Source organism: Podarcis muralis, chromosome 15 (genome assembly GCF_964188315.1).
Source record: "Podarcis muralis chromosome 15, rPodMur119.hap1.1, whole genome shotgun sequence".
In the NCBI taxonomy this organism is placed as follows: Eukaryota; Metazoa; Chordata; class Lepidosauria; order Squamata; family Lacertidae; genus Podarcis; species Podarcis muralis.
Genome location: NC_135669.1, coordinates 27,946,302 through 27,971,572, shown reverse-complemented (window position 1 = coordinate 27,971,572; position 25,271 = coordinate 27,946,302). Strand labels below are relative to the sequence as shown.

At 42.1% G+C, this 25,271-nt stretch overlaps 1 protein-coding gene across 7 annotated transcripts in view; it reads right to left on the bottom strand.

Annotated features, from left to right (window-relative positions):
* APLP2 (amyloid beta precursor like protein 2) overlaps nucleotides 1-25,271 on the bottom strand; it is a 54,436-nt gene that overhangs the window by 13,495 nt on the left and 15,670 nt on the right. For 4 of the 7 annotated variants that reach the window (XM_028708910.2, XM_028708908.2, XM_028708911.2 and 1 more), the window contains exons 2-9: nucleotides 16,004-16,177; nucleotides 15,343-15,472; nucleotides 8,270-8,382; nucleotides 7,078-7,271; nucleotides 6,299-6,510; nucleotides 3,856-4,023; nucleotides 1,124-1,254; nucleotides 608-682 (exon numbers count right to left, since the gene is read on the bottom strand). In XM_028708910.2, the coding sequence (XP_028564743.2) occupies nucleotides 608-682; nucleotides 1,124-1,254; nucleotides 3,856-4,023; nucleotides 6,299-6,510; nucleotides 7,078-7,271; nucleotides 8,270-8,382; nucleotides 15,343-15,472; nucleotides 16,004-16,177 (1,197 nt within the window). The remainder of the gene's footprint in view (nucleotides 1-607; nucleotides 683-1,123; nucleotides 1,255-3,855; nucleotides 4,024-6,298; nucleotides 6,511-7,077; nucleotides 7,272-8,269; nucleotides 8,383-15,342; nucleotides 15,473-16,003; nucleotides 16,178-25,271) is intronic. The other 3 variants (XM_028708914.2, XM_028708912.2, XM_028708913.2) reach the window with 1 other exon arrangement.

The window sequence follows — 25,271 nt, the reverse complement described above, 5'->3', positions numbered from 1 at the left end:
TTCTGCCATGAAGAGAAAACAAATTTGCTTATGCCACTGCAAACCAATTTAAAGGCAATAAAGGCAAACACAATTTTAAAAAGATAATAGAAGAAAATCAATTTGGAATTGTTCATTTGCAAACCATTCTGTTCTCATGTTTCTCGGCTGGTATGAACCAACTTCCAGGACACAACTAATGAAAAGCCACAGCATATTTTATTCTCAAAACTATTTTACCAGGAAGGTGGTTTCCTCATCCTCATGGGTTTTCACCAGTTTTGAACAAATAAGATCTGTGGGTTCTTCAAATGGGCCACATCTGAGCACTCTCAGCTGAAGCAAACATGGCTGGTTTTCTACAGTTCTATTTTCACAAGCCACCAACATGCTCAGTGGTTGATTTCATCTTCTCCTACCAGCCAGAAGAGCAGTGGGTACTAAGGAGCACTGAATCCAAGAATGGAAAAATAACCCCATGAATGAGAAACAAGACATCCCTAGGTCAACAGCTAGATGGCAAAAACAGTTAAGTTAGTGGTCTTATTCTGACTGTTGAGAAACTGTAAAAGCCATCCATCCATTCATGCTCTGGGAGAGAACAACCCACTTCACTCTAATAGTTTACCTGCATGAGAGTTTGCCTCTCAGCCTTCGGGAGATTCTTAGCCTGGCGCTCTGCTTCTTCCCATTCCTTCTTCACCTAAACAGGTCAGAAAGAGACACAAATTTGGTCCGTAAGGGGAAGCGTGGCTGATCCATATGTAACACACCAAGTTTATTTAGGTTATTTAATGCACCACTCAATACAATTTCCACAGCTGTTTCCAATATAAACCTATTTTTAAAAACAAAAACAAAAATACCAAAAACTATTTGTTAAAGGTTTAACAGAAAGCTGCAGAGAAAAAAATCCTGTTGTGGAAAGACAATTCTAATTTACGCTCTCAAGGGAGCAATTTGGCTTGGAGGGTTTATTGCTTTTACTATCCAAAAAGATAACTTAAAAAAATAATACTTGGCCCAACTAAAAAGCAAAAGCCTGAAGTCGATGGCTTGGAGACAGCTGGCTAACCACAACGAGGTTGCAGAGTTGAATTTGTAGAACAAGGGCAGCCCTGCTACAGTTTAAGAGGAGGCTCACCCGATCCATGCGGTTGTGATGTCGAACCTCTAGCTGTTCTTTTGCTTTCTGGAAACGGGCATGCTCATTGTCGTCAGCTGGTGTTTCAAAGTAGACATCCACATCATCAGTAGGCACAGGAGTAGGAGGAACTGGGGAGATGACAGAAGACAGGACCCGTTGTGTCAATGGCCCTGGATCAGTCAGCTGCTGCTGTAACTAAGGGTGCCAGGGCAGGGGGAACATGCTGCCAGTGGTTCCCCACTCAGAAACAGGCTTTAACAATCCCTTCCAGAACTCCTTTCTCGCTTCTATCAATTGCCAATTTTCTACAGCACCTCACATGGTATTACAGGAAGACAAGTAACATATCTCTAAAACCACCCCATTCTCCAACAGTGGGCAAGTATTATGCAGGATCAGTAACCAAACCATTGCTTAGAATGCTGCTTTTAATCTCGCAAGAGGTTTATGCAAGGCTGCATACATTTGTTGCTCAGTGAAACTACCCACAGATCGTTAGTGCAGAAATGTCCAGATTTTTCAGATATTCAGTCCCCAAGGAGAGATTTACACACTTCAAACTTCATTTACCCCCAATAGCTTTATCAGGTGATATGGCATCTCTCTCTCTCTCTCTCTCTCACACACACACACACACACACAGAGAGAGAGAGAGAGAGAGAGAGAGAGAGAGAGCGCGCGCTATGCAGCACAAAGAGGCACAGTAAAAACATTGACTTGTGCAGCAAATTGGACATCTTTCCAAAGTGGAAAGGATGAGACACTAGACCATATTTTTGCCATTAGGACTTTCCTAACAGTTGTTCATGCTACAGTACAGTGGTACCTCGGGATGCGAACGGGATCCGTTCCGGAGCCCCGTTCGCATCCCGAAGCGAACGTAACCCGTGTTCGCACGAGTCACATTTCGGCGTTTCTGCGCATGTCGTCATTTTGACGGTCTGCGCATGCGCGCGTGGCGAAACCTGGAAGTAACGCGCTCCATTACTTCCGGGTCGCCACGGAGCGCAACCCGAATTTGCCTAACCTGAAGCGTATTCATCCCGAGGTATGACTATATTATCTTTAAGTGACAGGTTGTTGTTTATGCCTTTTCCAGCTTATCGCTGGGGCATGGTCTGCATCCTGACCCATTCTGAAGCAAAGAGCAATTAGTGTTAGGAATCATCAAACCATCTAGGACCAGGATATCTAAAGGACTGCTGTCTCTCATATAAACCTGCTTCTGTGCAGAGATCAATAGTCCTGCTCCTGGAACCCATGTTATCTGAACCAATACTGTGACCGGGGACAGGACTTTTTCCTGTTGTCGCAACCAATGCTTGCATTCCAGAGTTTGAATTCTGATATCCCCCCCCCCCCCCCAGATGATAAACAGAATTATATCTACTTGGGCTTCTATCTTCTTCCTCCAGAAGCATTTCAAAAATATTGTTCTTGTTCAATTATTTGGTTAGCTACCTTGCATACATTTGGTAAAAAGATGGGGTACTAATGTTTTAAGGAAATAAAAATATACTTCAAGTAAATGAGAGCCATCACTCAATATCTATGCAAGAATGAGTTCATCACAAATCCTGATCACCTGGATCAATCCATTTTGAAGTCAATAAATCTCATATCAAATTGAACTGCTTTCAGGCAGGAAGATTTTGTTCACAGAACTGCACATTTCATCCAATACCTTGTATAAAGCCCTGAGCGGGAGTCGCAACACGGCACTTGAACCCACAACATTTTTAGTTCAGCATGGTAAGCATTAAGTGAAACAGTGGCAAGACAGCACACATTGCACATGTAAAAAGGCATTCTCTCTCTCTGCAGATGGAAGCCAAGACTGGATGTGTCGCATACTGTTTAGAGTTTCTGAATCAGGCTTTGATATGGAGGCTCCAATTTCCACCCCCAAATCCTTCTCGGATGGGATGAACTTTTGTCCAAAAAGCTCCTGACATCCGCATCTTTTATTCCACCACTTCAATCAGATCAACCTAATCAAAAGCATTTGCATGGAACCCATTTTGTAAACAGGATTACTGCTGTATAGACAGACTGCCAAGCCCTAGAAAGCACAAAAAAGCCTTTCAAAAGGCCTCTGCAACAGCCAAAAAGGAAAGTGCTGGAATTTAACAATAACTTAATTTTGGGGGGGATATTTTATTGTGAGAGCAGGCAAAAGCCTCAAGCTATCAAATAGAGTCATCAAGCTGTAGCTCATATTTCTAATGGTGCAGAAAATGAAGCAGTATCTTCCATTCAAAAAAAGGGGAAGGGAGGGAGAGTACCAGTGTGTATCTCATACCAATAGCTACATATGGAGGAAGTGTTTGAAAAGATGCAGGATTCCATGGGAAGGGAGTAAGAAAGGAGGTCAGCTGAGGTGAACAAGGGCAGCAGTTTTAACAAACAAAAATGTTCAATTCCAACTGCAAAAAGTAGAAAGGGATCAATTGAGCCTTCATTGACCTTGCAAAGGTGAGATGCGTTTAGAAAAGCAGACCAGTGTGTGAAGGGGAAGCCAGTCTTCCCAAGCTGCAGAAACATAAGCTGGATCTAAAACCTAAAGCAGCACAGACAAGAAAGACTACTGCAGGACAGACAGCGTTTCAGCAGACACCAGGATTCATAGAACAAGGCTACACACAGCTCTTTCCTTGACCTGGTCAAGGATGAGAAGACAGACAGGACAACAGCTTGCTGCAAGAGGGCAGGTGGGAGGCAGGACTTACTCATCTTTTTACACACAGCCATACAATAGTCCTCTGACTCAAAATTGTTCCTGTTTCCTCCGCAGCCTCCATATATAAAGCGAATGCACTTTTTCTTGTACATGTCGAAGTACCAACGAGGCATCACAGACCGGCAGGGACCTGTCATCGCCTCCTGGGAGCAGACAGCTGTGTGGGAGATGGTTAAAGCATCAGCTGGTGACAAGCACAGCTTAGCTAAGCTATTACAACAGCAGCGATGGCTCTAGGTTAGTCTTAGCTGAAGAACTGTCATTTGCCTGGGGTGCTACAGATCCATTATCCACAAGCTTCCAGTTTTCCCATCACTGAAAAGAAAAACCTGTTTACTAGGGCCAAAAGTAGGCCCAGTGATGATAACGCTATCCCGCTCAACTTCATCTGTGCCACTTCCACAAAGGGGAAGTAGGAAGAAAAAAATATTTTGCAGCACAGAAACATCTAGGCCACATTGCACCACGCAAACAACTATCCCAAAGCTTCCATTCAGTTCATGCAAAAGACGTTCTGTGGTTAGCAACCAGGTCAGGCAGGTTATGTGGCAAAAGATTTTATTCTTCCTGCTTCCCAGAAAGGACAATATCAGTGGACGAGGGATTTCCTTTGCTGCCTCAGTTCCTTCAGCTCAGCCCTTCCCTTTCTCAACCACAGCTAATGCTTTGTGTCTGCTACCTCTCAGCACCTTTCTTTGGAAACTAGGTAAATTGTGCATCTTGGAAAACTGACTATCTGAAGAATCCACAAATAGTGCTTTGAGCATATGAAATGGTCATCTACTGTAGAAAGTATACCAATAACCTCATTCAGGGGTGGGCGGGTGTGTCCCAAACAGCCAGGCCACACTGGTTAAAAGCCTAGAAAAAGACCTTCAATATGGTAGCAGATTTGGTAGCTTCAACCACTCCCACCACCAGGGGATCAAGAGTGGAATCATTCATGTCTTATTGGGTTAGAAGTTCCTAAAAGCTGAGGCTCTGTCCTAGTTCTCACTTATGGTGATAAACCTGGAACGCACACGGTAAATTTAGGAGGGGAGTGTGAATTTGAGACCATTTCTTTCAAGCATTGAAATACATCCACATAATATGGATGGCATTCTGTACTCCAACATATTTGAATGGAAGCTTAGAAACAATTTGACTATTAATGCTACCCACGTAGAAGAAAGTTACTTTGGATTTAAAGCCTACTTGCTGATAATGTTATAAATTTAAGATTGAAAATTTGCTCTTCTACATAGCAACAGTGTATTTGTCATAAAGTGTATTTTGTCATCTGAGGAACAATTACCGAAGGCAGAAGCAAGGAGGCTAAAGCATTTCATCATTCCTCAAGAGCACTTCCTACTGCATGGCTTCCTCTTGGCTATATATTTGCACCATGTTGAGAAGACCAAAATTTGGAACTGACATACATCAGTCACAAAAACTGGTGCACCTTAATCTCATTTGCTTCACATTAGAGGGGCTTTAGGAGACACTGGCTAACTAACAGCTGTTTGAGTCAGAAAAATTACGTGTGTGCGTGTGTGTTTGTTTCCCCCAAACCCTGCCCCCCCCCCAACCACCAAAAAAAGTCTGACTACTCAATTGTCGTTTTCAGGTTATTGTTCTTTGAGGAAGAGTGCTTACTTGGTGCAATTTGAAATCTTGAAGGTATCATACTGAAGGGGGAAAGCGTAACCAGCTAGGAAAGCATGCAGATCCCAGGTGGCCCTTCCACACGTACTAAGCTTTACTTCCAGCAAGTGAAATCATGGTATTCTGAAAGATTACCAAAGAGTTTGTACCTGCAAGGTTACAGGAGTTGCTGGCATCTGTTTGACAATCTGAATTTATCTACATTTTATGCCGATACCGTTAACTGGCCTGCAGTAAATGTCACTATAAGAGCATGTAGCCAAAAGCAGAACTGCTTATACTAAGCTTGCCCCACTTTGGGATAGATGGGCTGACTGATGGATAAACTGTAGCATACATAGAAATGTATAAATGACAAACCATTTGATCATTTTTGATAGTATTCTTCCTAGTTTTTCTATGAAGGAGAAAATCTGAATAACTTTTCACCCAAGTAACCCATATTTTAAAAACAACAATGTTTTGATTTGCAATGTTTTCCAAAATTAGATAGCAGAAAGCTATTTCAAAGTAGTCCCAAGAGAGAGTGCCAGAGGTAAGAGTTGCCAGTGATACACTTGGCAAGTAGGCACTGTATGTCCCACAATTTGGGGGAAGGAAGAGACTAGTCTCTAATGAATGGCATACAAGCTCTTCTCCACTGACCTATTTGGCAATTAAAACATCCAAATAGGAAAAAGGCTACTAGACTAGAAGTGGAACATTCAACATATGGATTGGCAAGATCAATTTGACAGCTACTGGAATAAAGAAGAGCTGAATGAAGCTGTAATGTGGCTGTTTACCTTTCACATCACTCATTATTTCCTTCTCAGCAAGCGATTTCTCATTGCTTGGTTCTGTCGGAGGCTCTTCATTGTAATCTTTATAGCCATCGTAATAGTAATCCCGATCTACCACCACTTCTTCCTCATCTTCTTCCTGTTCCTCCTCTTCGTCATCCATTGCTGCTATTGCTGCTGTGAACTCTTCTGTATTTGCCTCAGTGGGGAACTCACTAAAAAAGATACATACAATTAGAAGGCAAACCAACTGCTATTTGCAGGCATGAATGTGCAGCGATTTGGCTTCGAGTCTCCTCCCCTCAACTTTAAAAGAACTGGAAGAAAAGAATGGATGCACAACCAACTTCAGGTCTGGAAACTACCCTATTGCATCTACACAAGCTATTGTAGCAGTGGCTCCAAGATGGGCTCTTAAGTTTTATTATATGGATCTATTTCCAAAGACTCACAGGAGCCAGCACCTCATTAGTCCATGACCCTCAACCTGCCCACCCACACTTAAGAGACCCAGGAGGAGGCAGGGGGAGAAGCAAAGAGGAGCACAGAATTTCAAAACATTAAGTTCAACAAAAATAAAACCCATTTCTTGAACCAGGCAGACACCCCATGCAACAATGCTAATGATCTATGGATCGTAACAAGCTAGCATGATTCCATCCCATGTTTATGCTCTTAAGGTCGCCCTAACGTCTCCCAATGATCCTCACAAAGCTTTTCTTTGCCCATCCAATGGGAAGAAAACATTGCAATAAAATGCGAAATGCGCTTGTAACGATTACCTTTTGTAACTGTCATAGTCTTCATCCTCCTCCTCCTCTTCCTCCTCCTCCTCTTCTTCCTCTTCCTTGGAAAGAGCTTCATCAACAATTTTGGCCTGAGGGCAGCACACATACTCTGTTCCATGGAACTGGTCTACTCCGCAAGGAAGCAGCATGCCATAGCTGTGCAGGATCATCCCCTCAGTCAAACAGGCCTGGAGTAAGTATTAAAAGCAATGGGTCAGAACAGAATCTCTTGACTGTTTTAATGCGTGAACCTCTTACATCATCCCCCCACACACAATTAAAGGATGACATACAGATTTTGTATAGCATTGCACCTTAGCCTAGGTTGCAAAGGGTCACTAGAATCATCTGCCATAAAATTGCTGATTGTTTAGAAGTGGTACTCAGGATAGGGCAGTGAATGTCAACAGACGAGGAAGGTCCATGCCTGGAAGCTGAAACTGCACTTAACATCTAAGAAGTAAGATACCAACTTGTTGCTGACTCAATAAGACCTTCCAGCAGGGGTTGGGGCTTTATAGCTTCAACAGCCTTGGTGCAAAGTTACATATCAATGCAATGCACAATTTAGCTTGAAACCAAAGTTGTGCAATTCAAAGTAATTTTATGAAGAGCATATACTACTTCTGCATTTTAAACCAAAGAAGTGAAAGGGTGAATATTCCTTATCATTCTAGGAATCACACTTTAGAAGCATGTTAACATGATGCTCAAATAAAAATCTGAAAATAGATCTGCCTTCCAAAAACTTGGACCAAAATCTCCAGTGTTCCAAAATAAGAACCCTGAAGCCCCAACTAGGCTACTATGTCCTTGTAGCAAGGGAGTCAAATGTCAACAGAACTCCACAGTTATAACAAACAAAGCCTGCATGGAACTGGCACAAACTGGAGTTCTCAAACTGCTAACTTTGTGGAAAACAGGTTGTTGTTTTGCTTAGTAAATCAGGTTGAACAATGATTTACACCCAGGATCTCAATTGCTTCATTTTGGTGGCTCAGTATTAGTCAAAAACTTTGTAACTTGAAGATATTCTTCAAAGTTGTTGCAAGCTGACCTCCCCTCTATTGCTCCTTGAAAGAAGAAAGGCATTTCTAATTCTGGATTTCAAGCTTTCTCTCAAATACCACTTTATGGCATCTTATGGGAGAAGGCCTGGGCATTCCTTCTCTTGCAGCCAAGTTACCTCTTTTGATATAGTGTGCCAGTACTGGTGGCTTTTACACACATCCATCCGCTCCCTGTGGAAGAACCGGCACTTTTCTGGAACCAAGAGGACATCACTGACAAACTCCCCCACTGTGAAGAAGGAAAGAGCACAAGTCAATTGCAAAATCATATCTCACAAACAAGTCCCAAGTTTTACTTTCTAGTTAGAGACATTTATTTGCATCTGATGAAGTAGACCATCAACCTTAAAAACTTACGTTACATTAAATTTGTTAGCTTATAAGGTACCACAGGATGCCATGTTGATGCTACTAAAGTTTCATGTCTCAGAAAAAGATGCAACTGGATCCATAGGAATGGTAAAATATCTCTATATTTAGAAGGCCTCTCAACTGCAAGCATTTTCATTTTTATCTAGGAGCTCAGGATATTAAATTAATTCAAACAGGGAGAAGACATGACAAAGGCTTTTAAAACATGCATTTGAAGATAATTGGAAACTTGAGATTGACATCAAAATCCAATATGTCTCCTCAGAAGTAAGTCTCACAAATAGGACTTACCTGTGAGTAAGCCCAGTATGAATAGGTCTGCACCCTAAGCTATTTCAACTTTTTCTCTGAACACCCAATACTATAAGAAAGTTAACCAGAAAGGAACAACCAATACTCTGTTCTCCAATAAAGGCTACAGCCATTGGCCATGTTCACATGCCTAACTAAGCCACAGTCCATCTTAAACAATGAACATTCTTCTGCTCCCATCCCCATCTCACAAGTGCTGCATGGGCAGTACAACCAAGCCATATTCTGGCCCGTCATGTTGTACAAACACACATTGCTTTAAGTCAGAAATAAACCACAGTTTGTTCTTGATTGGGTCACATTCACAATTAAGCCAGGGGTCAGTAACCTTTTGGGGCATGCAGGTATATGTACAAACTGGAGAAACTGTTGCCAGGACCACACACACATTGCATACATACACAATGAATCTTCCCCCCCCCCTCCCCACTCAGTAATTAATTTGAAAATGATATTTTTGCTTTTATTCCCAAGCCTAGGTTGGGGACAGGGGGGCAGGGACCTTCCTGGAGTGTGCAGCTGGCGAGGAAAGAGTTAACTTTCCTTTGCCAGCTTGCACACTCCAGCAAGCCTGTACTACCCCCAATAATTAGGCTTGAAAGTCTTGTTGGAGCCATTATAACTTAGCCTGACATGTGAACCACTTCACTGTCCAGTATCCAAGATGGACATGGCTATTATTATTACTAATGCTATTTTTTAACACTTGTTTAGTGCTAACAGCATGCCAAGTCCTACATGGAACATTATGTCCACTGGACACTACAAGACTATGCAAATAGTATTATGCCAACTTTGCAAATGCAGGGAGATTCTGAGTTAAGGCCCATTCAAGTGTGCTGCTCAACCTCATGCAGTTGGGAGTCCCAATGTTGCATGGGGCCTATATCATATGTGTCCCACTTATCTTAAGCTGGGTTTTAGATGAATCAAGAGAAAGGGAAAGGGAAGAGTGACAAAAGTTAGAAGAAGCTGAGACTAAATAAAGAAGCTGCAGAACAGATGAGGCAATAAGCAGTTGAATAAATGTTTGAATAAAAAGCAAATATAGCAGTCAGTTTATTTATATATGACATTTTTCACAAATTCACTGGGTTGCATCCAACAAAGTTCTATTTAGAGCAGGCCAATTAAAACTAAAAGGTCTAAACTAGTCAAATGTATTGATTTCAGCGGGCCTACTCTGAGTAGGTCTAACATTGGACACATCTCAATGTTTTCTGTGGGTCACAGAAAACAGACAATTAAAACACAGTAGCATAAACACCATAATAAAAAGTATAATAGGTTGTAATTTAGCATTGACAAATGAATTAACAGTTTATTCAAATCATATAAAAAGTTCAAATAAGCATAAAGCATACTAACATGTCAATTAAGAGCATCTAATACTAATATCAACAGCATTATAACCATATCAAGCAATCTGTTCAGGAGTTCATTTAACAGCTCAAATCAAGTAACAAGATGAAAAGATACAGCAGTCTCCAACCAAGGCAGAAGAAGCATTATTTATTTATAAAGTTTTTATACCACTTAATAAAAATCTAAGCAGTTCAAATAAAAAATACAGGTTTCAATAAAGTGTAATAAAAGCTAGATAAATTAGATAGATGCAAAATACAACTGTGTATCACAAATAAAACTGAGCAGGGTGCAAAGCAAAAGCAAAATGAAAAACCAGCTTGGTCCAGGAGAGGCAATCCTGCTTAGGGAACCTGGTCCCTATCTGCTTTAAGAAAAACATTGAATTTGGCTCAGTAGCTAATAGGAAGCCAGTTGTTGAAGTACAGGTGTTTGCTGGGCTACAGCTCCCATCATCCCTAGCCAGGGGTCATGCTGGCTGAGTCCAGCAACATCTGGAGGGCCACCAGGTGAGCCACACCTGCTGTACATAAACAGCGATGAGGTGGCAGCTATTCCAGCAGCGGGAGAACTGGGAAGCAGAGCTCACTCCTCTCCCTCAAACTGTCACCTGGGGGCAGCCATTCCATCAGACCACCTCAGTGGGAGAGAAAGGAAACAGAAGGCTCAGTCCATCAGTCCATCAGCTTTTCTGGAGGTCAAGCTCCACCAGGCTCCTGCCCTCCTGCCCCTGAACTTTGCCAACTGGTCCATATAGGAACAAATGGTTAGAAACTGGTGCTTGGGTTTTGGTTTTCCCTTGTGTGTTGTGGATTTTTGTTTTGGTTTGTTTTTTTAAGTGTAAGCCTATGAGTAGGTATTGTCTTGTTTTGATGGTACGTAAGATGTTCTTAGAGCCTTTTTGGCTGAAGAGTAGGATATAAAAATGTTCTAAAGAAATAGAAAGTAAAATAATTAAAAGTCCTGCTTTCGTTTGAGGTAAGACTCCCACCCACACTGGGATTCCAGCTATACCCCCAAATCGCAAGGTGAATCACAAGGCTCTTTAAGCATGCTACCTAAGGGATGGCAAGGTTGGTCCCCACCAAGGGCCCAGGCTCAGGGGGGCACACAAAAATTGCACCTCTCCACTCTGGCTCTTCTAGGAGCCTTGGCAGAGCTCCTTGCCAAGAGCATGAGGGGCACCAATACAGCTCCTTGCCAAGGGTGCAAAGGAGCCTAGGTATGCCTCTGCATGCTACCCTCCAGTGACAGAATGAGATCCTCCTCTCACTGTGATCGCCAGCCAAGAAACGGTGTCCTCACTACAACCTCTCCTCCCTCCCATGCCCATCTCTAGGCAGCAAAGCTCTGTGAGAGGCAAGATGGGAAAGGCCTCTGCCTGGGCTGATGCCCTCATTGCTAGTTCTCTTCTCATTAAAGCGTACAGTGCTCAAGGTAGCACAACATGCCTCATGCCCCAAAAGCAGACCTGAGGCTGACGAAATGAGCCCCCTGTGATCCCCCACAAGCTTCTGTAGCTGCTGAAAAAGTTACAGTTCCTGTGCAGTTTCATCTCACAGCACTTCACTTCGGGTGGGGCAAGGGAAGTGGAATCAGGAGTCCCCTGATAACAAATACTACAGTGGTACCTCTGGTTAAGTACTTAATGCGTTCCAGAGGTCCGTTCTTAACCTGAAACTGTTCTTAACCTGAAGCACCACTTTAGCTAATGGGGCCTCCTGCTGCCGCTGCACCACCGGAGAACTATTTCTGTTCTCATCCTGAAGCAAAGTTCTTAACCTGAGGTATTATTTCTGGGTTAGTGGAGTCTGTAACCTGAAGCGTATGTAACCTGAAGCGTATGTGACCTGAGGTACCACTGTATCTCCATCACCACCCTGTATCAGAAGTGACATGATAAGGGCCAGAGAAGCTATGCCACATGTAGACGTGTGGCAGAAAGCACAGCAGTGAGGGGTGGGACTAAGGAGCAAGGGTGTGGGGATCAATGGGTATTTCCTGCCATAAGCAGAAGCAATTCTGAAACCAACAGTATTAGGCAAGTGTTCCTATATTATTCCACAGCACCAGAATGACGCAGCCTGCTTGGATGAGCTAGTGTGGTGATAGAATGGAATTCACCCTTGGCTTCCTTGAAATGGAGAAGTGCAACAACAAAGCCCAGAGAAGGAAGCACGCCACCACCAAGTAGCCAAAAGGCAACCAAGGCCTAAGAAATATTTATTTTTTATTGCATTTATTGTATTCATAGCCCAACTTTTTTTCCTCAGGAGCTCAAGGTAGGGTGCATGGCATCTTCATTTAATCACCACAACAACCCTGTGAAGTAGGCTAGGCTGAGAAGCAGTGACTGGTCCAAGGTCACCAAGCTTCATGGTCACGTGGGGATTCAAACCCTGGTCTCTCAGGTCCTAGCCCAGCAGACTAACCACTACACCACACTGGCTCTGTAGCAGCTGCTTGTGGCTCTCAGCCTCCTGGGTCTTGAATCATGACACAGAAGTTCACAGTGCAACATGCAACACTGATTTCTTATTTATAATGTTCTTCTGAAGAAGAAAAAACCTGCAAGGAGGAGTCCTTTTAAAAGGAAAGGTGGGATAGAAACGCAATAAAAAGAAACTTATAGATTCCAGTGCAGTGTTACTCAAACTTGGATCGCCAGTTGTTGTTGGACTACAACTCCCATCATCCCTGACAACTGGTTCTGCTAGGTAAGGATCATGGGAGTTGTAGTACAAGAGCTGGGGATCCAAGCTTGAGAAACACTGCACTAGCGTTTCTCACCTGCTTCAATGTACGTAAAGGCATCCATGCCAAAAAGCCCAACATTATTTGCCACTACAGTTTCATTTAACTTGCTGCCAACTCTAAACTGTTCCAAAGTCTGCTTTGACTTGGTATGAAAGCCAAGAACAAGGGCTTGCACATCTACTAAGTGAGGACAATGAACCTGGAAAGAAATATGTCTCCAGTATATCATCTTATGGAAGCCAGAATACAATGTGAATGAAGTTAATTTTAGAAAGGGCACACGTGAATTCCAACTCAGCTGTGCAACTAAAGAGGTTTCTCATTCCTGTTAAAATTATCTCCTATATTGAAGGATCAGTAGTTTTTAAGGAAGTAACCCAAGCTGCGGTATGCATGTCTTTCCTTCAAGAACACTGCTAATAGAGCTAACACTTCACATTTAAGCCAGACAGATGAGGCATTTCTAGTCCACGCAGCAGCTTAACCAAACAGTCTACGTATAGTCTGCTTTTTCTTCTTCACCAAGCCTAGCTCTGCTCCCACTCCCATCAACCTATTGTCTCGCATATTTACAGTTCAGCAAGAGTGCCAACTGCGCCTCATTCTCCACTGCCATAGGAAAAGGGAAACCAGAGGAAAAGCAAAGCAAATTATCTACAAGGAGTATGAGGTTAAGTTTCCACCTGCAGCTGAAATTCTGTAAAAAAACAAAACAAAACTGAGGCTGCACAGAAAATAGAGAAGGAGCACAATCACAGTAGTGGCCTATTTTCATTGAAAACTAAACCTTTCGCAGGCCAAGTTCATCTGTTTAGCACTCTAGAAGCACATCTTATGCTTACTGACTCTGCAGAGAATTTCAGAAATCTCCCGCAATCTGAGCTCACTTTATTTTATTTTTTTAAAAAAGGATATTGATACATGTGACTGACTTAGGAAACTGGAGAAAGAAAGCCTCTCACAATATGGCCATGCGGAGACAGACTCTGTTTGCATGACATGCTCCAGTGGCAAACCATTGTGTTGCTTGTCAGGGGTCACCACATAAAGAGTCCCCACTCTGCCAGTCTTGCTTTTAACAGCAGAAAAACTCTTTCCCCCTCGGACGCCATAGAAATGATGGCCACTACCTGCCTGCAATGGCACAGGGGAAAAAGCTCAAGCTAGGAGTTGATACAATGTGTTGCCCCATTTTGTTCATTTTCACCTTTAAACCACATTTCACAACCTAGGGAATCGATCTGAATAAACTATGATCAGGGATGAGACATAAAAGATCAGCAAAACAAATACTGCACTAAAAGGACCAGTCTTAACACAGCCATTCACCAACTTGGAGGAGGCAACTTCAGCTGGCAATTGTGAGAGGTACGTCTCATGAGACTCCAGAGCAGGGGTGGGCAACCTAAGGCCTGTGGGCTGAATGTGGCCCAATCGCCTTCTCAATCCAGCTCGAGGACAGTCCAGGAATCAGCGCATTTTTACATGAGTAGAATGTGTGCTTTTATTTAAAATGCATCTCTGGGTTATTTGTGGGGCATACGAATTTGTTCATTTTTAATTTTCCCCCCAAAATATAGTCCAGCCCACCACATGGTCTGAGGGACGGTGGACCGGCCCACGGCTGAAAAAGGTTGCTGACCCCCTGCTCCAGAACAACTGAGACAGGACTTTTCATGCTTATAAGGCAAAGGACATTCTACTGACAAGACTTGAGCTACCCAGCTTAAGGAACATATGAAGTGGCCTTATACTAACTCAGACTGGTGGGCTCTTCAGCATTATATACTGACTGGAAGTGGCTCTCTGGGATTTCAGGCTAGGGTTCATAGCAAGCTGGTACACTATTCCTTAATTCTAACAATATGCCCACCCCACCATCTCTCTTTAAGCCCCTATTCTGTATTTGGCTCCAAACTAGTGGACCTCAGAGTTCAAGGAAAAAGTGAAGGAGAGTTCCTAAGCTTGAAATATGCCCACCCTGACAAATGAGAACAACCAAAACTCCTTTCTTGGGTAGCTCTTGAGTTTATGAAAGATCCACTGCGTTTTCTTAAAATTTCAAGTTTCATTTTATGCCCAAAGACTCCATGCAAGTAACAATAAACTAAACAAATCATAGTTAAATCAACGACAGATATGAGCCTTACCATATTAATTCTATTAATTAAAACCAGCCAGAATAAAAAAATACATAAGGTGTTCTATGCACTCTCTGCATAAATATTTTTAACATTTGCTACTGAAAGAAACACCACTGGCATGATCAATATGCACAGTCAATGTTGATATGAAGTTTCTACATGCAAATAAGGGGTGGGGTTGTAATAACTAAAGGAAATCGAGACTAACAAAAGTCAGGCATGTCAATGGAAGTACTTACCAAGACACTTGAAGGGAACAACAATGTGGGTGTGGCCTTTGCACTGCTTCTTGCCTGTTTTACACCAGTTTTCAATGCTGACTGGCTCATTGGCTTCCACCACATTTGTAATCTGAAGCTCTGGATAAATCTATTTTAAAAGTGAAAAGAAATACTATACACATGGAGAATTGATAGACTCTTGGCAGGAGACAGGAAAAAAACAACATTTTAAGAAGGAAAGATAACTCCTTAAGGGACACAAAATGTGCAAAAAGCCTGTTATGTTTATCGAAATAAGAAACTAGGTCAGCAACAGGCCAGTTCACATGTAATGCCAAATCCCCATTTGGCATTACATGAACGACACAGAGAGAAAGAGAGAATGTATGTCATTGCAAATACTTCATAATAGCTAGAGAGAGAAAGGAATGCAATCCCCAAACCTTTTACAATGGAAGCTTTTGCAAAATGCTGAACAGACAAGGGTAACACAAATCCAGTGCATATGAGTTTTCATGCACAGGGGAACTACGTCACAAGTGGGACTTCCTCATGATCTCTATGTTGTGGCAAAGTGCTTTGCAGAAGGGACTGCACTGCAGTTGGGAAATTTAGCTGAAGTTATGAGTCATCAGGATCTAAACAAAGGTTGCACCAGCTACAAAGAATGATTGCTTACCTCCTGGCAGTACTGCAGAATCTCTTCTTTCCTTTCAAAACAGCTATTTGTCCCAAAAGTATCAGGTTCCCATTTTCCAGTCTGGATATTGACATGCATATTAAGCTTTCCACAGAACATGGCAATCTGAGGCTCAGCCACAGCAAATCCTGTGCCGGCATTGGCAGCAAGTGCCTATGGAGAAAAAGAAGTTAATGTTACACACAAGTAGCTTTTTCATATTTTTATTTAAGAAATTTATATCCCACCTTTCAGGGCAAAGATCTCCCAAGGGAGGTTATAAACATAATAGAAGTATAAAACATGTGTTAAAATACATATAAAACAATCCAATTACAAAACTAAAAACAGCAGCAGTTAAAAGCCCACCACACTTTCACCATGAGTTGAGGAAAAGAACTTTGGAAAGAAAAGAACTGAGGAAAGAACTTTGTACTTCAAAAAAAACAACCCCCTTGCACCATGAATATGGTGAGCCTTCAGAACTTGAGAACTTCCTCTCACTGCAATGCAGCATGACAGACCAATGCAAACCTACTACTGGTCCTGATAAGCTAAGCTGCATGACCACACTTCCAGGGGGCTGTTGCTCCTTCTGCCCACTGGAAGGAGAATACAGGGCAAATTGGTCCTTAAAGCCACCTATTAATTCCTTCCATTGGTGTGTGTGTCATGCATGTCTTTCTTTACTGATAAAAGTGACCCTTCTACAGCATTTCAAGACAAAGGAATTCAAAAACATTTCCTTAATTAGGAAGGTGGTATGTAAATACATCCAAGTATGTGTATATAACAGCCACATTTGGACCATCATATCTCAGATTGGTGGCACTGTGATCTAAACCACTGAGCCTCTTGGCTTGCCGATCGGAAGGTCAGCGGTTCGAATCCCCGCAATGGGGTGAGCTCCCATTGCTAGGTCCCTGCTCCTGCCAACCTAGCAGTTCAAAAGCACATCAAAGTGCAAGTAGATAAATAGGTACCACTCCGGCGGGAAGGTAAATGGCGTTTCCGTGCGCTGCTCTGGTTCGCCCGGCTTAGTCATGCTGGCCACATGACCCAGAAAAACTGCGGATAAATGCCGGCTACCTCAGCCTGTAAAGCGAGATGAGCGCTGCAATCCCAGAGTCGTCAGGGGTCCTTTACCTTTTTATTTCAGATTATTAAACTAACATATGTGCAAGTCTTTGTTCATGCACAAATCTCCTTTGCTCCTCCCTTCAGCTGATAGTTGCCATTATCTACTTGCACCCGGGGGTGCTTTCGAACTGCTAGGTTGGCAGGCGCTGGGACTTAACGACGGGAGCGCACCCTGCCGCGGGGATTCGAACCGCCATTAAACTATAACTATTTCTGAAAAAGAAGGTTACAGCTTCAGAACAAGTGAATATACTAAAACGTGGTTTGAATCTGGTTTAACATCTTAGCTTGTACTGAAGCTAGCAGTCTTGTTTTCCCACTTTGGATGAAATGCGAAACTACAGTTAAAGGGCTCCCTGGTTTAACTGCAGCTGACAAAAAAAGCAAGGAACCAAGGGGCTCCATGCACAAGCAAGACTTGCTGCATATCTCAGCTTAACAAGGCAAGACATGATTGCCTGAACCAGTTCAAAAAGACAAGATAATTTCAGGCTAAACTAAGCTGCCCCTGGAGAAAGAGGACTCGATCAGTAAAGATGCAACAGCATTCACTGTCAATGCCAGAAGTTATGAATTAGCAGAGCTGAAGAGCTTCACTATAGCAGCTTCGCTCTGCTGCTGTTCCCCAAATAGGATCAACTTGAGGGGTACAATTTTAGACAGTGAAACAGAATCTTCATCATTACTGTTTGCTATTTTCAACCTTCATTACAATTTTCAGTTTCCTTCGAGAACCTAATATAAGGGGGCAGAAAGAAAATAAGCAGGGTTTTATCAGGAGAGACTAGTTCATCTCAAAGATCCAGCACAACAATGGTTCACAATTTGCGAATAGGAAATATGCCTATTAATTTGACTTAACTATGGTGTGTGTGTGTGTGTGTGTGTGTGTGTGTGTGTGTGTGTGTACACACCCCAACACTAGCACCTATACCAATAAACCTAGTATACTTGGTGACTAATCATTTAATAATGTATCCCTTGATGGTTTCAGTGTTATCCATAATGCATTCTAAAGATGCTGACAAATATTTAGTAAGACCAACAAATTATTCTCTGCATAGGGCCCGAACCTGATGCAAGGAAAGTCAAACGTTTTGGCATATACGACACACTACATGTACAAAAGTTTGGAAGCCTAAACCAGACATCAATACACCAACTAGACCAGTGACCCAAATGGAGAATTTGTGATTTACTACTTTGTTCTCTCAGAGGAGGATTCCTTCCAATACTTTGCCTAAATTAGGAAGAAAGTTGTCTGGCCCCAACACCAGGAATATTCTTAACACTTCTAGAAAACAGCCTCACGTCCTCTTTGGGAAGGGAGGGACAGCATTAGCACAGGAAGGAAAGAAGAAAACACAATGGCATAGAGAGATTCGTTTATAAAGGCTCAATATTTGGGATAAGAGACTTCTTTCAGGGGCAGCTTGACAAATTTATTGAGAGGAATGACTTCTGTCTTAAACAATCTTGCACATTAACTGATAAATGGTTGGCTTTAGCCTCAATAACCAGCCTGTTATGAGTGTGCTCTGTCCTCTGAACACATTGTTAAGTCACTGTAGAATCAAGTCAAGGGAGCCTGATCCCTTGAAGAGAATTCTTGCAGGCAAGTCTGAGAATCCATACCATAAACCTCTTGTTCTCCACACTTGTGCAGCTTCTCATTCGTACTAACAAACAATGCCAAGCACCAACTCCCTATGCCCATGTCCTCTGGAGACCCTTCCACCTTTCTCCTCCCTATCACTTTGGGCTCAAAGGCAGTCTTCCATCTACTGTATTGGGAAGCCAAATATTTTTTCTACCCTTGAGCTATGGTATCCCACTTTCAAAGTACCTGCTACAGACCTGGAACGTTCAGTCTTAATTGCCTTCCTAGACTACAGAATCCATTTACTACAGAAAAGTAAAGGGAGTCTGAAATGAATATAAAATAAAGGCCGTACTCCCTTCTTTGCCTTCATGTAGCTTCTCCATTAAGCAAAATCTGTTTACAACTGACAAAAGTTGCATGCAGGGCACACTGATTTCTAGTCTGTAGGCTGATTAAAACGAGCCTTTCTACCACACACTATGGTATTCACATACAGGTCTTGAACAACCTGGAATTACTCAAATATCAGGGGAGGACAAATGCAAATGTCTGTCGTTTGAAGACCATATTAGCAAGCAAATGAAACGTTTCAGAAAGAGAGGGTGGAACAGTGTTCAGTGCCAGGAGAAACAGGAGACAGGGCGTGTCTGGAATGTTAACCTTGGGTGTTCACATGCTGCATTGTGCAAAAATAGTCCTGGACTTTGACTTATAACATGCAAAGGATTTATAAGGTCTATCCTACTGTGAGCCACTGTAATTTTCTTTCTTAGAATGGTACTAACAAATGTATACAGCAAAACCAAGTGCAAGAAGCTGCAAGGTCAGCTATGCCTATTAGAAATTCATGCAAAATTTGTTCTGAACCAGCATGAACCTTGTTCAAACAGAGATCTTTAAGTCAAGAGGATGCTGTGTTTAAACATTAATGCTGAAGTGTTTATTTTAGCCATCTTTTCAGCTTATCGCCACATTACTAAGGGAAGCTTATCCCATTACTAAGGGAAAGGTATCGCTCCTCCTTGGATTGTTCAAATAGTTTGCATATCACTGGAGACAGGTTGCCATAGAGACATTTAAAATACTTATTCGCAAGTGAATAAGCTAAATGAGTCACTCACCCTCAAGATGTTCCTGTTACCTAAAGCAAGTTCAGGTAGATATATGAACCACAGAAAAGAACATTTCATGTCCAGCAGTACAGGTCAGTGCTTAGCCAATATCATGTACACGACATTTTGAGCATCAGAGTCCAATCAGGCTGCTTAAAGCATTCAATTATCTTATGCTAATCATCCAAGCATATGGACATTACGCATGGGGCAGCATACAAATGTCCTAAATAAAAAACTACATAAATAAATAAGTCACCAAAATCAGCTAAGGGTTGTACATCCTTTCGTAAGCCTAGCCTAAGTGTTCAAATCAAGACCAACCCACATCACACACATCAGTTGTATGAAACAAAATTACAGTTGTTCATAAACCCAGACACGCACACGTTCCAACTGAATGTGAGACACGTTAGACCTTCTAATTAAACCGAAGTTACAAAAAAGGATTTAAAGATCACGTACATTACACAAAACAACAAGTGGCAATCCCAGGATCGTGGGAGTGAGTAGAGACTGAACTTCCTTCCTTTCTGCCAGAAGTTTTGATCTGAGGACAAAAAAGTCCTTTCTTAACCCAATAGCAGGTTTCACTCTCATATGTGGCTGAAAAACCTCCTACTAGGTTCATCTGTGACATCCCACTAGTATGTGCTCTCCTACCACCACTGCAAAAAGCCTTCAAGGCATTTCTTTAGATGTTCTGGACATTTTCTGCCAAATTCTGCTGCAAGTTTGCTTTCCACAAAGACATATTCTGCTCTGTAGTAACTTCATTGAAATGGACAGTTTGTGCATTTTCCCAATCCAGGGCAAACCTGGTGAAGCTTGCTTTTTTTCCCCTGAACAAAGTCAATTTCAAAAATTTCCACTGAGCTGCAAAATAAATGATCAAGAATCAACATTAATCTGAAGGCTGGAAGGGGGCACAGATAGGAGGAAAATTCCAGGATGGGGGTTGTTGTTTTTTTCAATGTCTTCACATCCAACCACAATATTGATTTATTTTTCATTTTTAATGTCTGGCTTCTTTAATTGCTCCGCTTTACAACTGTTTCTATGCCACCAGCAGCCAGTGGAGATGAAAAGACTTTTAATCATGTTGCCTGGAATGGAGAGAATTGCAATCCAGCCAACAGGCTGCTAAACTATGTGTTTCCTTCAAAACAGCAGCAGGTTCTACAATGGCATTTGCACAGCTGAGGCAGGTCTCTGAAATTTTCGTTGGCCTGGGTGGTGGCCTAACTGCTCTTTGTTTTACTTTATGCAGGATGCAAAATTTGTTGTGAGTGCTTGCTTAAGTATTTATGGTGATTAGTGGTGCAATCTAAGTACATATGGAAAGAATGTTTACTTAAAAGCACATTAATCCTTATCATTTAGCCTCAAAATCAACCAATACTGAGACCAGAGTTTTTGCATCAGCAATGACAGATTTTAACCAGTCCCACCCCCGCGTGGTGGTTCATATGAGGCAAGTGATGTGAAATCTCAATATTTTTTTAATTGGAAAAGGTTCTGATGCCCTGAGTGGATCCTATTTAGTATGTTTGCTTGACTTATTTGGTACAGTGGTACCTCTGGATGCGAACAGAATCCGTTCCAGAGCCCCGTTCGCAGCCTGAAGCGAATGCAACCCGCGTCTGCGTGTGCGCAGGTCGCGATTCGCCACATCTGCACACACGCGTGACATCATTTTAAGCGTCTGCGCATGCGTGAGCAGCAAAACCCGGAAGTAACGCATTCCGTTACTTTCGGGTCGCCACAGAGCGTAACCTGAAAACGCTCAACCTGAAGCATATTTAACCTGAGGTATGACTGTACAGTGGTACCTCGGGTTACATACGCTTCAGGTTACAGACTCCGCTAACCCAGAAATAGTACCTTGGGTTAAGAACTTTGCTTCAGGGTGAGAACAGAAATCATGCTCTGGCAGCGTGGCAACAGCAGAGGCCCCATTAGCTAAAGTGGTGCTTCAGGTTAAGAACAGTTTCAGGTTAAGTACAGACCTCAGGAACGAATTAAGTACTTAACCCAGGGTACCACTGTACTGTAAACCGAACAGAAAAAATTGCATAATTTACATACTGTGCATGGCAACCCATGCCGGTAGTGTAGATTTTGGCTCAACTCTGTCACCCTCACCCTCCCACCCCCACCCCCCAAAGCTCAACAACTTTTGAAATATGGTAACCCTAGAGTTAGAAACTAAGTTTTTGGAAGGGGGCTTAATGGAGGAACAAGAGAACAGCAGTTTGAATTCTCCCCAACAATCATCATGATTCCCATCTGCATTTGACTTTATTAGTCAGCAGGCCCCAGACTCCACTACAGCAAAAACTAAGTTGAAAGACTAATGGAAGACCTCTGAATGCAGGAGGCTGTGTGAACAAGTTTTTATGTTAGACAATAGCAATAAACTCCTGAGATTAGTATGCATTGTCACTCTGCAGAGCACTTCTAACAAAACTTAGATTCAAGTTCACCCATGAGACACCAAAGAGGATTTGTCAAAGCAAACACTTGGTGTCACATCTTGTAATTGCAGCATGAACAAACTGGAAGAGTGAGACTATTGGTTCTAATATTTAAGAAGGCACACAGCAGCATCACAGACTTGTGCACATTAACTTGGGTTGGAATCAACTGAAACAGATTAACCCAAGCCACTAAAACTGGGACAATTTATATAAGGTTATTCAGAACAGAAAGACTTTGGTACAAACAAATGCACAGTTAAGCAATCTTGGGAGGCAGGGGGAGATTTGTTTACTTGCAATTCTATCAACATATTTACATTATTTATAGGCTACCCTAAAACAAGAAATTATCTGGATGGCTCACATAATAAAAGCCACAGACTTCTAAAAAGATTTAAATCAGATCTAAAAACTGGAGAGCGAAGAATAATCAACAAGGTCACACTCCCGCCTCCCCCACCTCTCCCACAAAGGCCATCCAACAGAGTGATCAAGGCAATTTCATTATTAAAAGCAGAACTAAACCTCAATTTAAATGGATCTACTTCATCCAAGAGTGCTTAGATTTGGCTAGCAGCCACCCACTCCAGCACTTTGCCCAAGGAAGGGAGGGATGTTACCCAGCACCCTGTTGCTGCTCAGATCTTCTGGGTTTCACGGAGTGACAATCTGAACAGCCTAATCCTGTTCCCATTTCAGCCTTATGGCATTCAATCATAGGTCCCATTCTGTGGAAAGACAAGTTCACATTTAAACTGTACACATTGTGAACATACTTGCGTAAAATTTACCCTTTTCAGTGTACTCATCCATACAATACATATTAAATAATACATGTGTACATACTTTTTGTTCACCAAATGCTACAACACAAATTTCATGAAATGTGTAATGTCACTTGGAGTTTCACTCTGATCCATAAGCAATTTTTGGTTATGAGATTACTCCTTTGTAAAATGTGGACCAAACAAATTCCTCTCCTATCGCTAGTTCAAGGTAAGCTTTTCCAGCAGCTGTATCAATTTTCTATAATGAAGCTGGGATCACTTCCCAGACCCAGCCAGTCAGCCATCTAATCTTTGCTAGAGATAATAACCTAAGCCAGAAACTGATTTTACCAGGCTGGGGAGACAGTAGATATGTGTAAATAAAATAAGACGTGTTCCACAAAGCACAATGTCACTGAATGTAAACTTCTAGCATCACACCGAATGCATCCACCTTGAAGCTTCAGTTTGTTTGCATTTAGACAAACCAGAAAGGCTCGATGTGGACACGAGTTGTCCTAACTACTACTAATAATTCAGCTGTGGCTCCTTGTATTGAATTGTATTTAAACCTCATGTCTGGCAAGAACGCAAACAAAAGGGCTCCTGTCCTGCGGTTCTCAGTCAAGTATGAGCTGTCAGAGCGAGAGAGGCTGGCCAGTAAGATGTCAACTGAGCATGTCAATGTGCTGGTTGCAAAGGAGAGAGTGACCACTGGTTAGCTGTAATTGTTATCTCCTAAAATAACACTAGGTGCTGAGACTTAAGAATTGAACTATTTCCTGGGAAGAGTTTAGTCCTTAAAGGAAGTGGGGGGAAATCATTCACTAAGTTTGTAGGTATCCTATCCATTTCCTCCAATGATGTCATGAAAGGAGCACATGAGGCTGCCATGTTTGTCCATCCAGTCCAGCATTGCCTTCACTGTTAGTGACTCTTTAGGGTTGTGGGTCACTATGCTTTTTCTTCAAAGCATTGTAACAGCCCACAGGCATAGCTTCAGCACTTCTTCTTTAATGTTGTGCCTAATTTTTTCCTGGATATTTAGTGTATTTTGCTGTTATGTATCGATTCACTACTTGTGGTTTCAATTGTAATTTGTGTAACCACTTGGATTTTTTAATACTAAACGTAACAAAAACAAATGAGCGAAATGAAACAAATTGAACAACAATGACTTCTGCCTTAATTAGACTGAGAATCGTCGTAGATGCAAACTCCTACATGTGAAGAACTTTGATGGACTCCAAATTCAACCAGCATGACCAATGGTCAGGGATGTTCTGAGTTTAAGCCCAGCAACAACTGAAGAGTCACAGGTTCTCTGCCCTGTTTTAAAGTCACAACCACTTCGTTACATCAAGAGCTTTGACCAATCAGCTTTTATGATCCATCTTCATTTAAGCTAGATGTAACAAGAATTAATCACTACCATTACTTTTGATTTAGCCATGAAAAGCTTAGTTACATGAAGCAATGCTGCAAATAAACCAGCCAAGTGTAGTTTGAGCCAATCTGTAGTATAAAGTACACTGACATTTTTCTTTAGATCTTATGCAAAATTAGCCATAAATTTCAGTGTACTCAACCCATGGGAATGTCTGTTCTAGAACCATTCAGAGGTTGAATAACCTTTCAGTAATGCATTAGCTCTCACTTTACTTCAGTGTACTGGAAATTCCAGCAGTTTCTTTGGAGCACTGATGAAATTCACTCTCTTCAGCAAGGACAAAGAATTTGTTCCTAGGAAATTGATCCTTAGAGATCGTATGTGTTCAGGAGCTAGCCTCAAGTATTCCCTTCCGCACTGGGGAACACTGGGAGGCAGAAAGAACACACAAGACTACAAACCTTTCCTGGCTGTAGACTTTAATCTCTGAGGTCACAGTCACACATTCACTGGATATTGATTTTTTATTATTATTATTATTATTATTATTATTATTATTATTATTTACACAAATACAGTAGATCACGTTCACATTATGCTTCAGGTTCATATATGGTTCACCTGTGATGTGCATGCCTTTTAGGATGAGACTAAGGAGGTAGATGGGACGCGGGTGGCGCTGTGGGTAAAAGCCTCAGTGCCTAGGGCTTGCCGATCGAAAGGTCGGCGGTTCGAATCCCCGCGGCGGGGTGCGCTCCCATTGCTCGGTCCCAGCG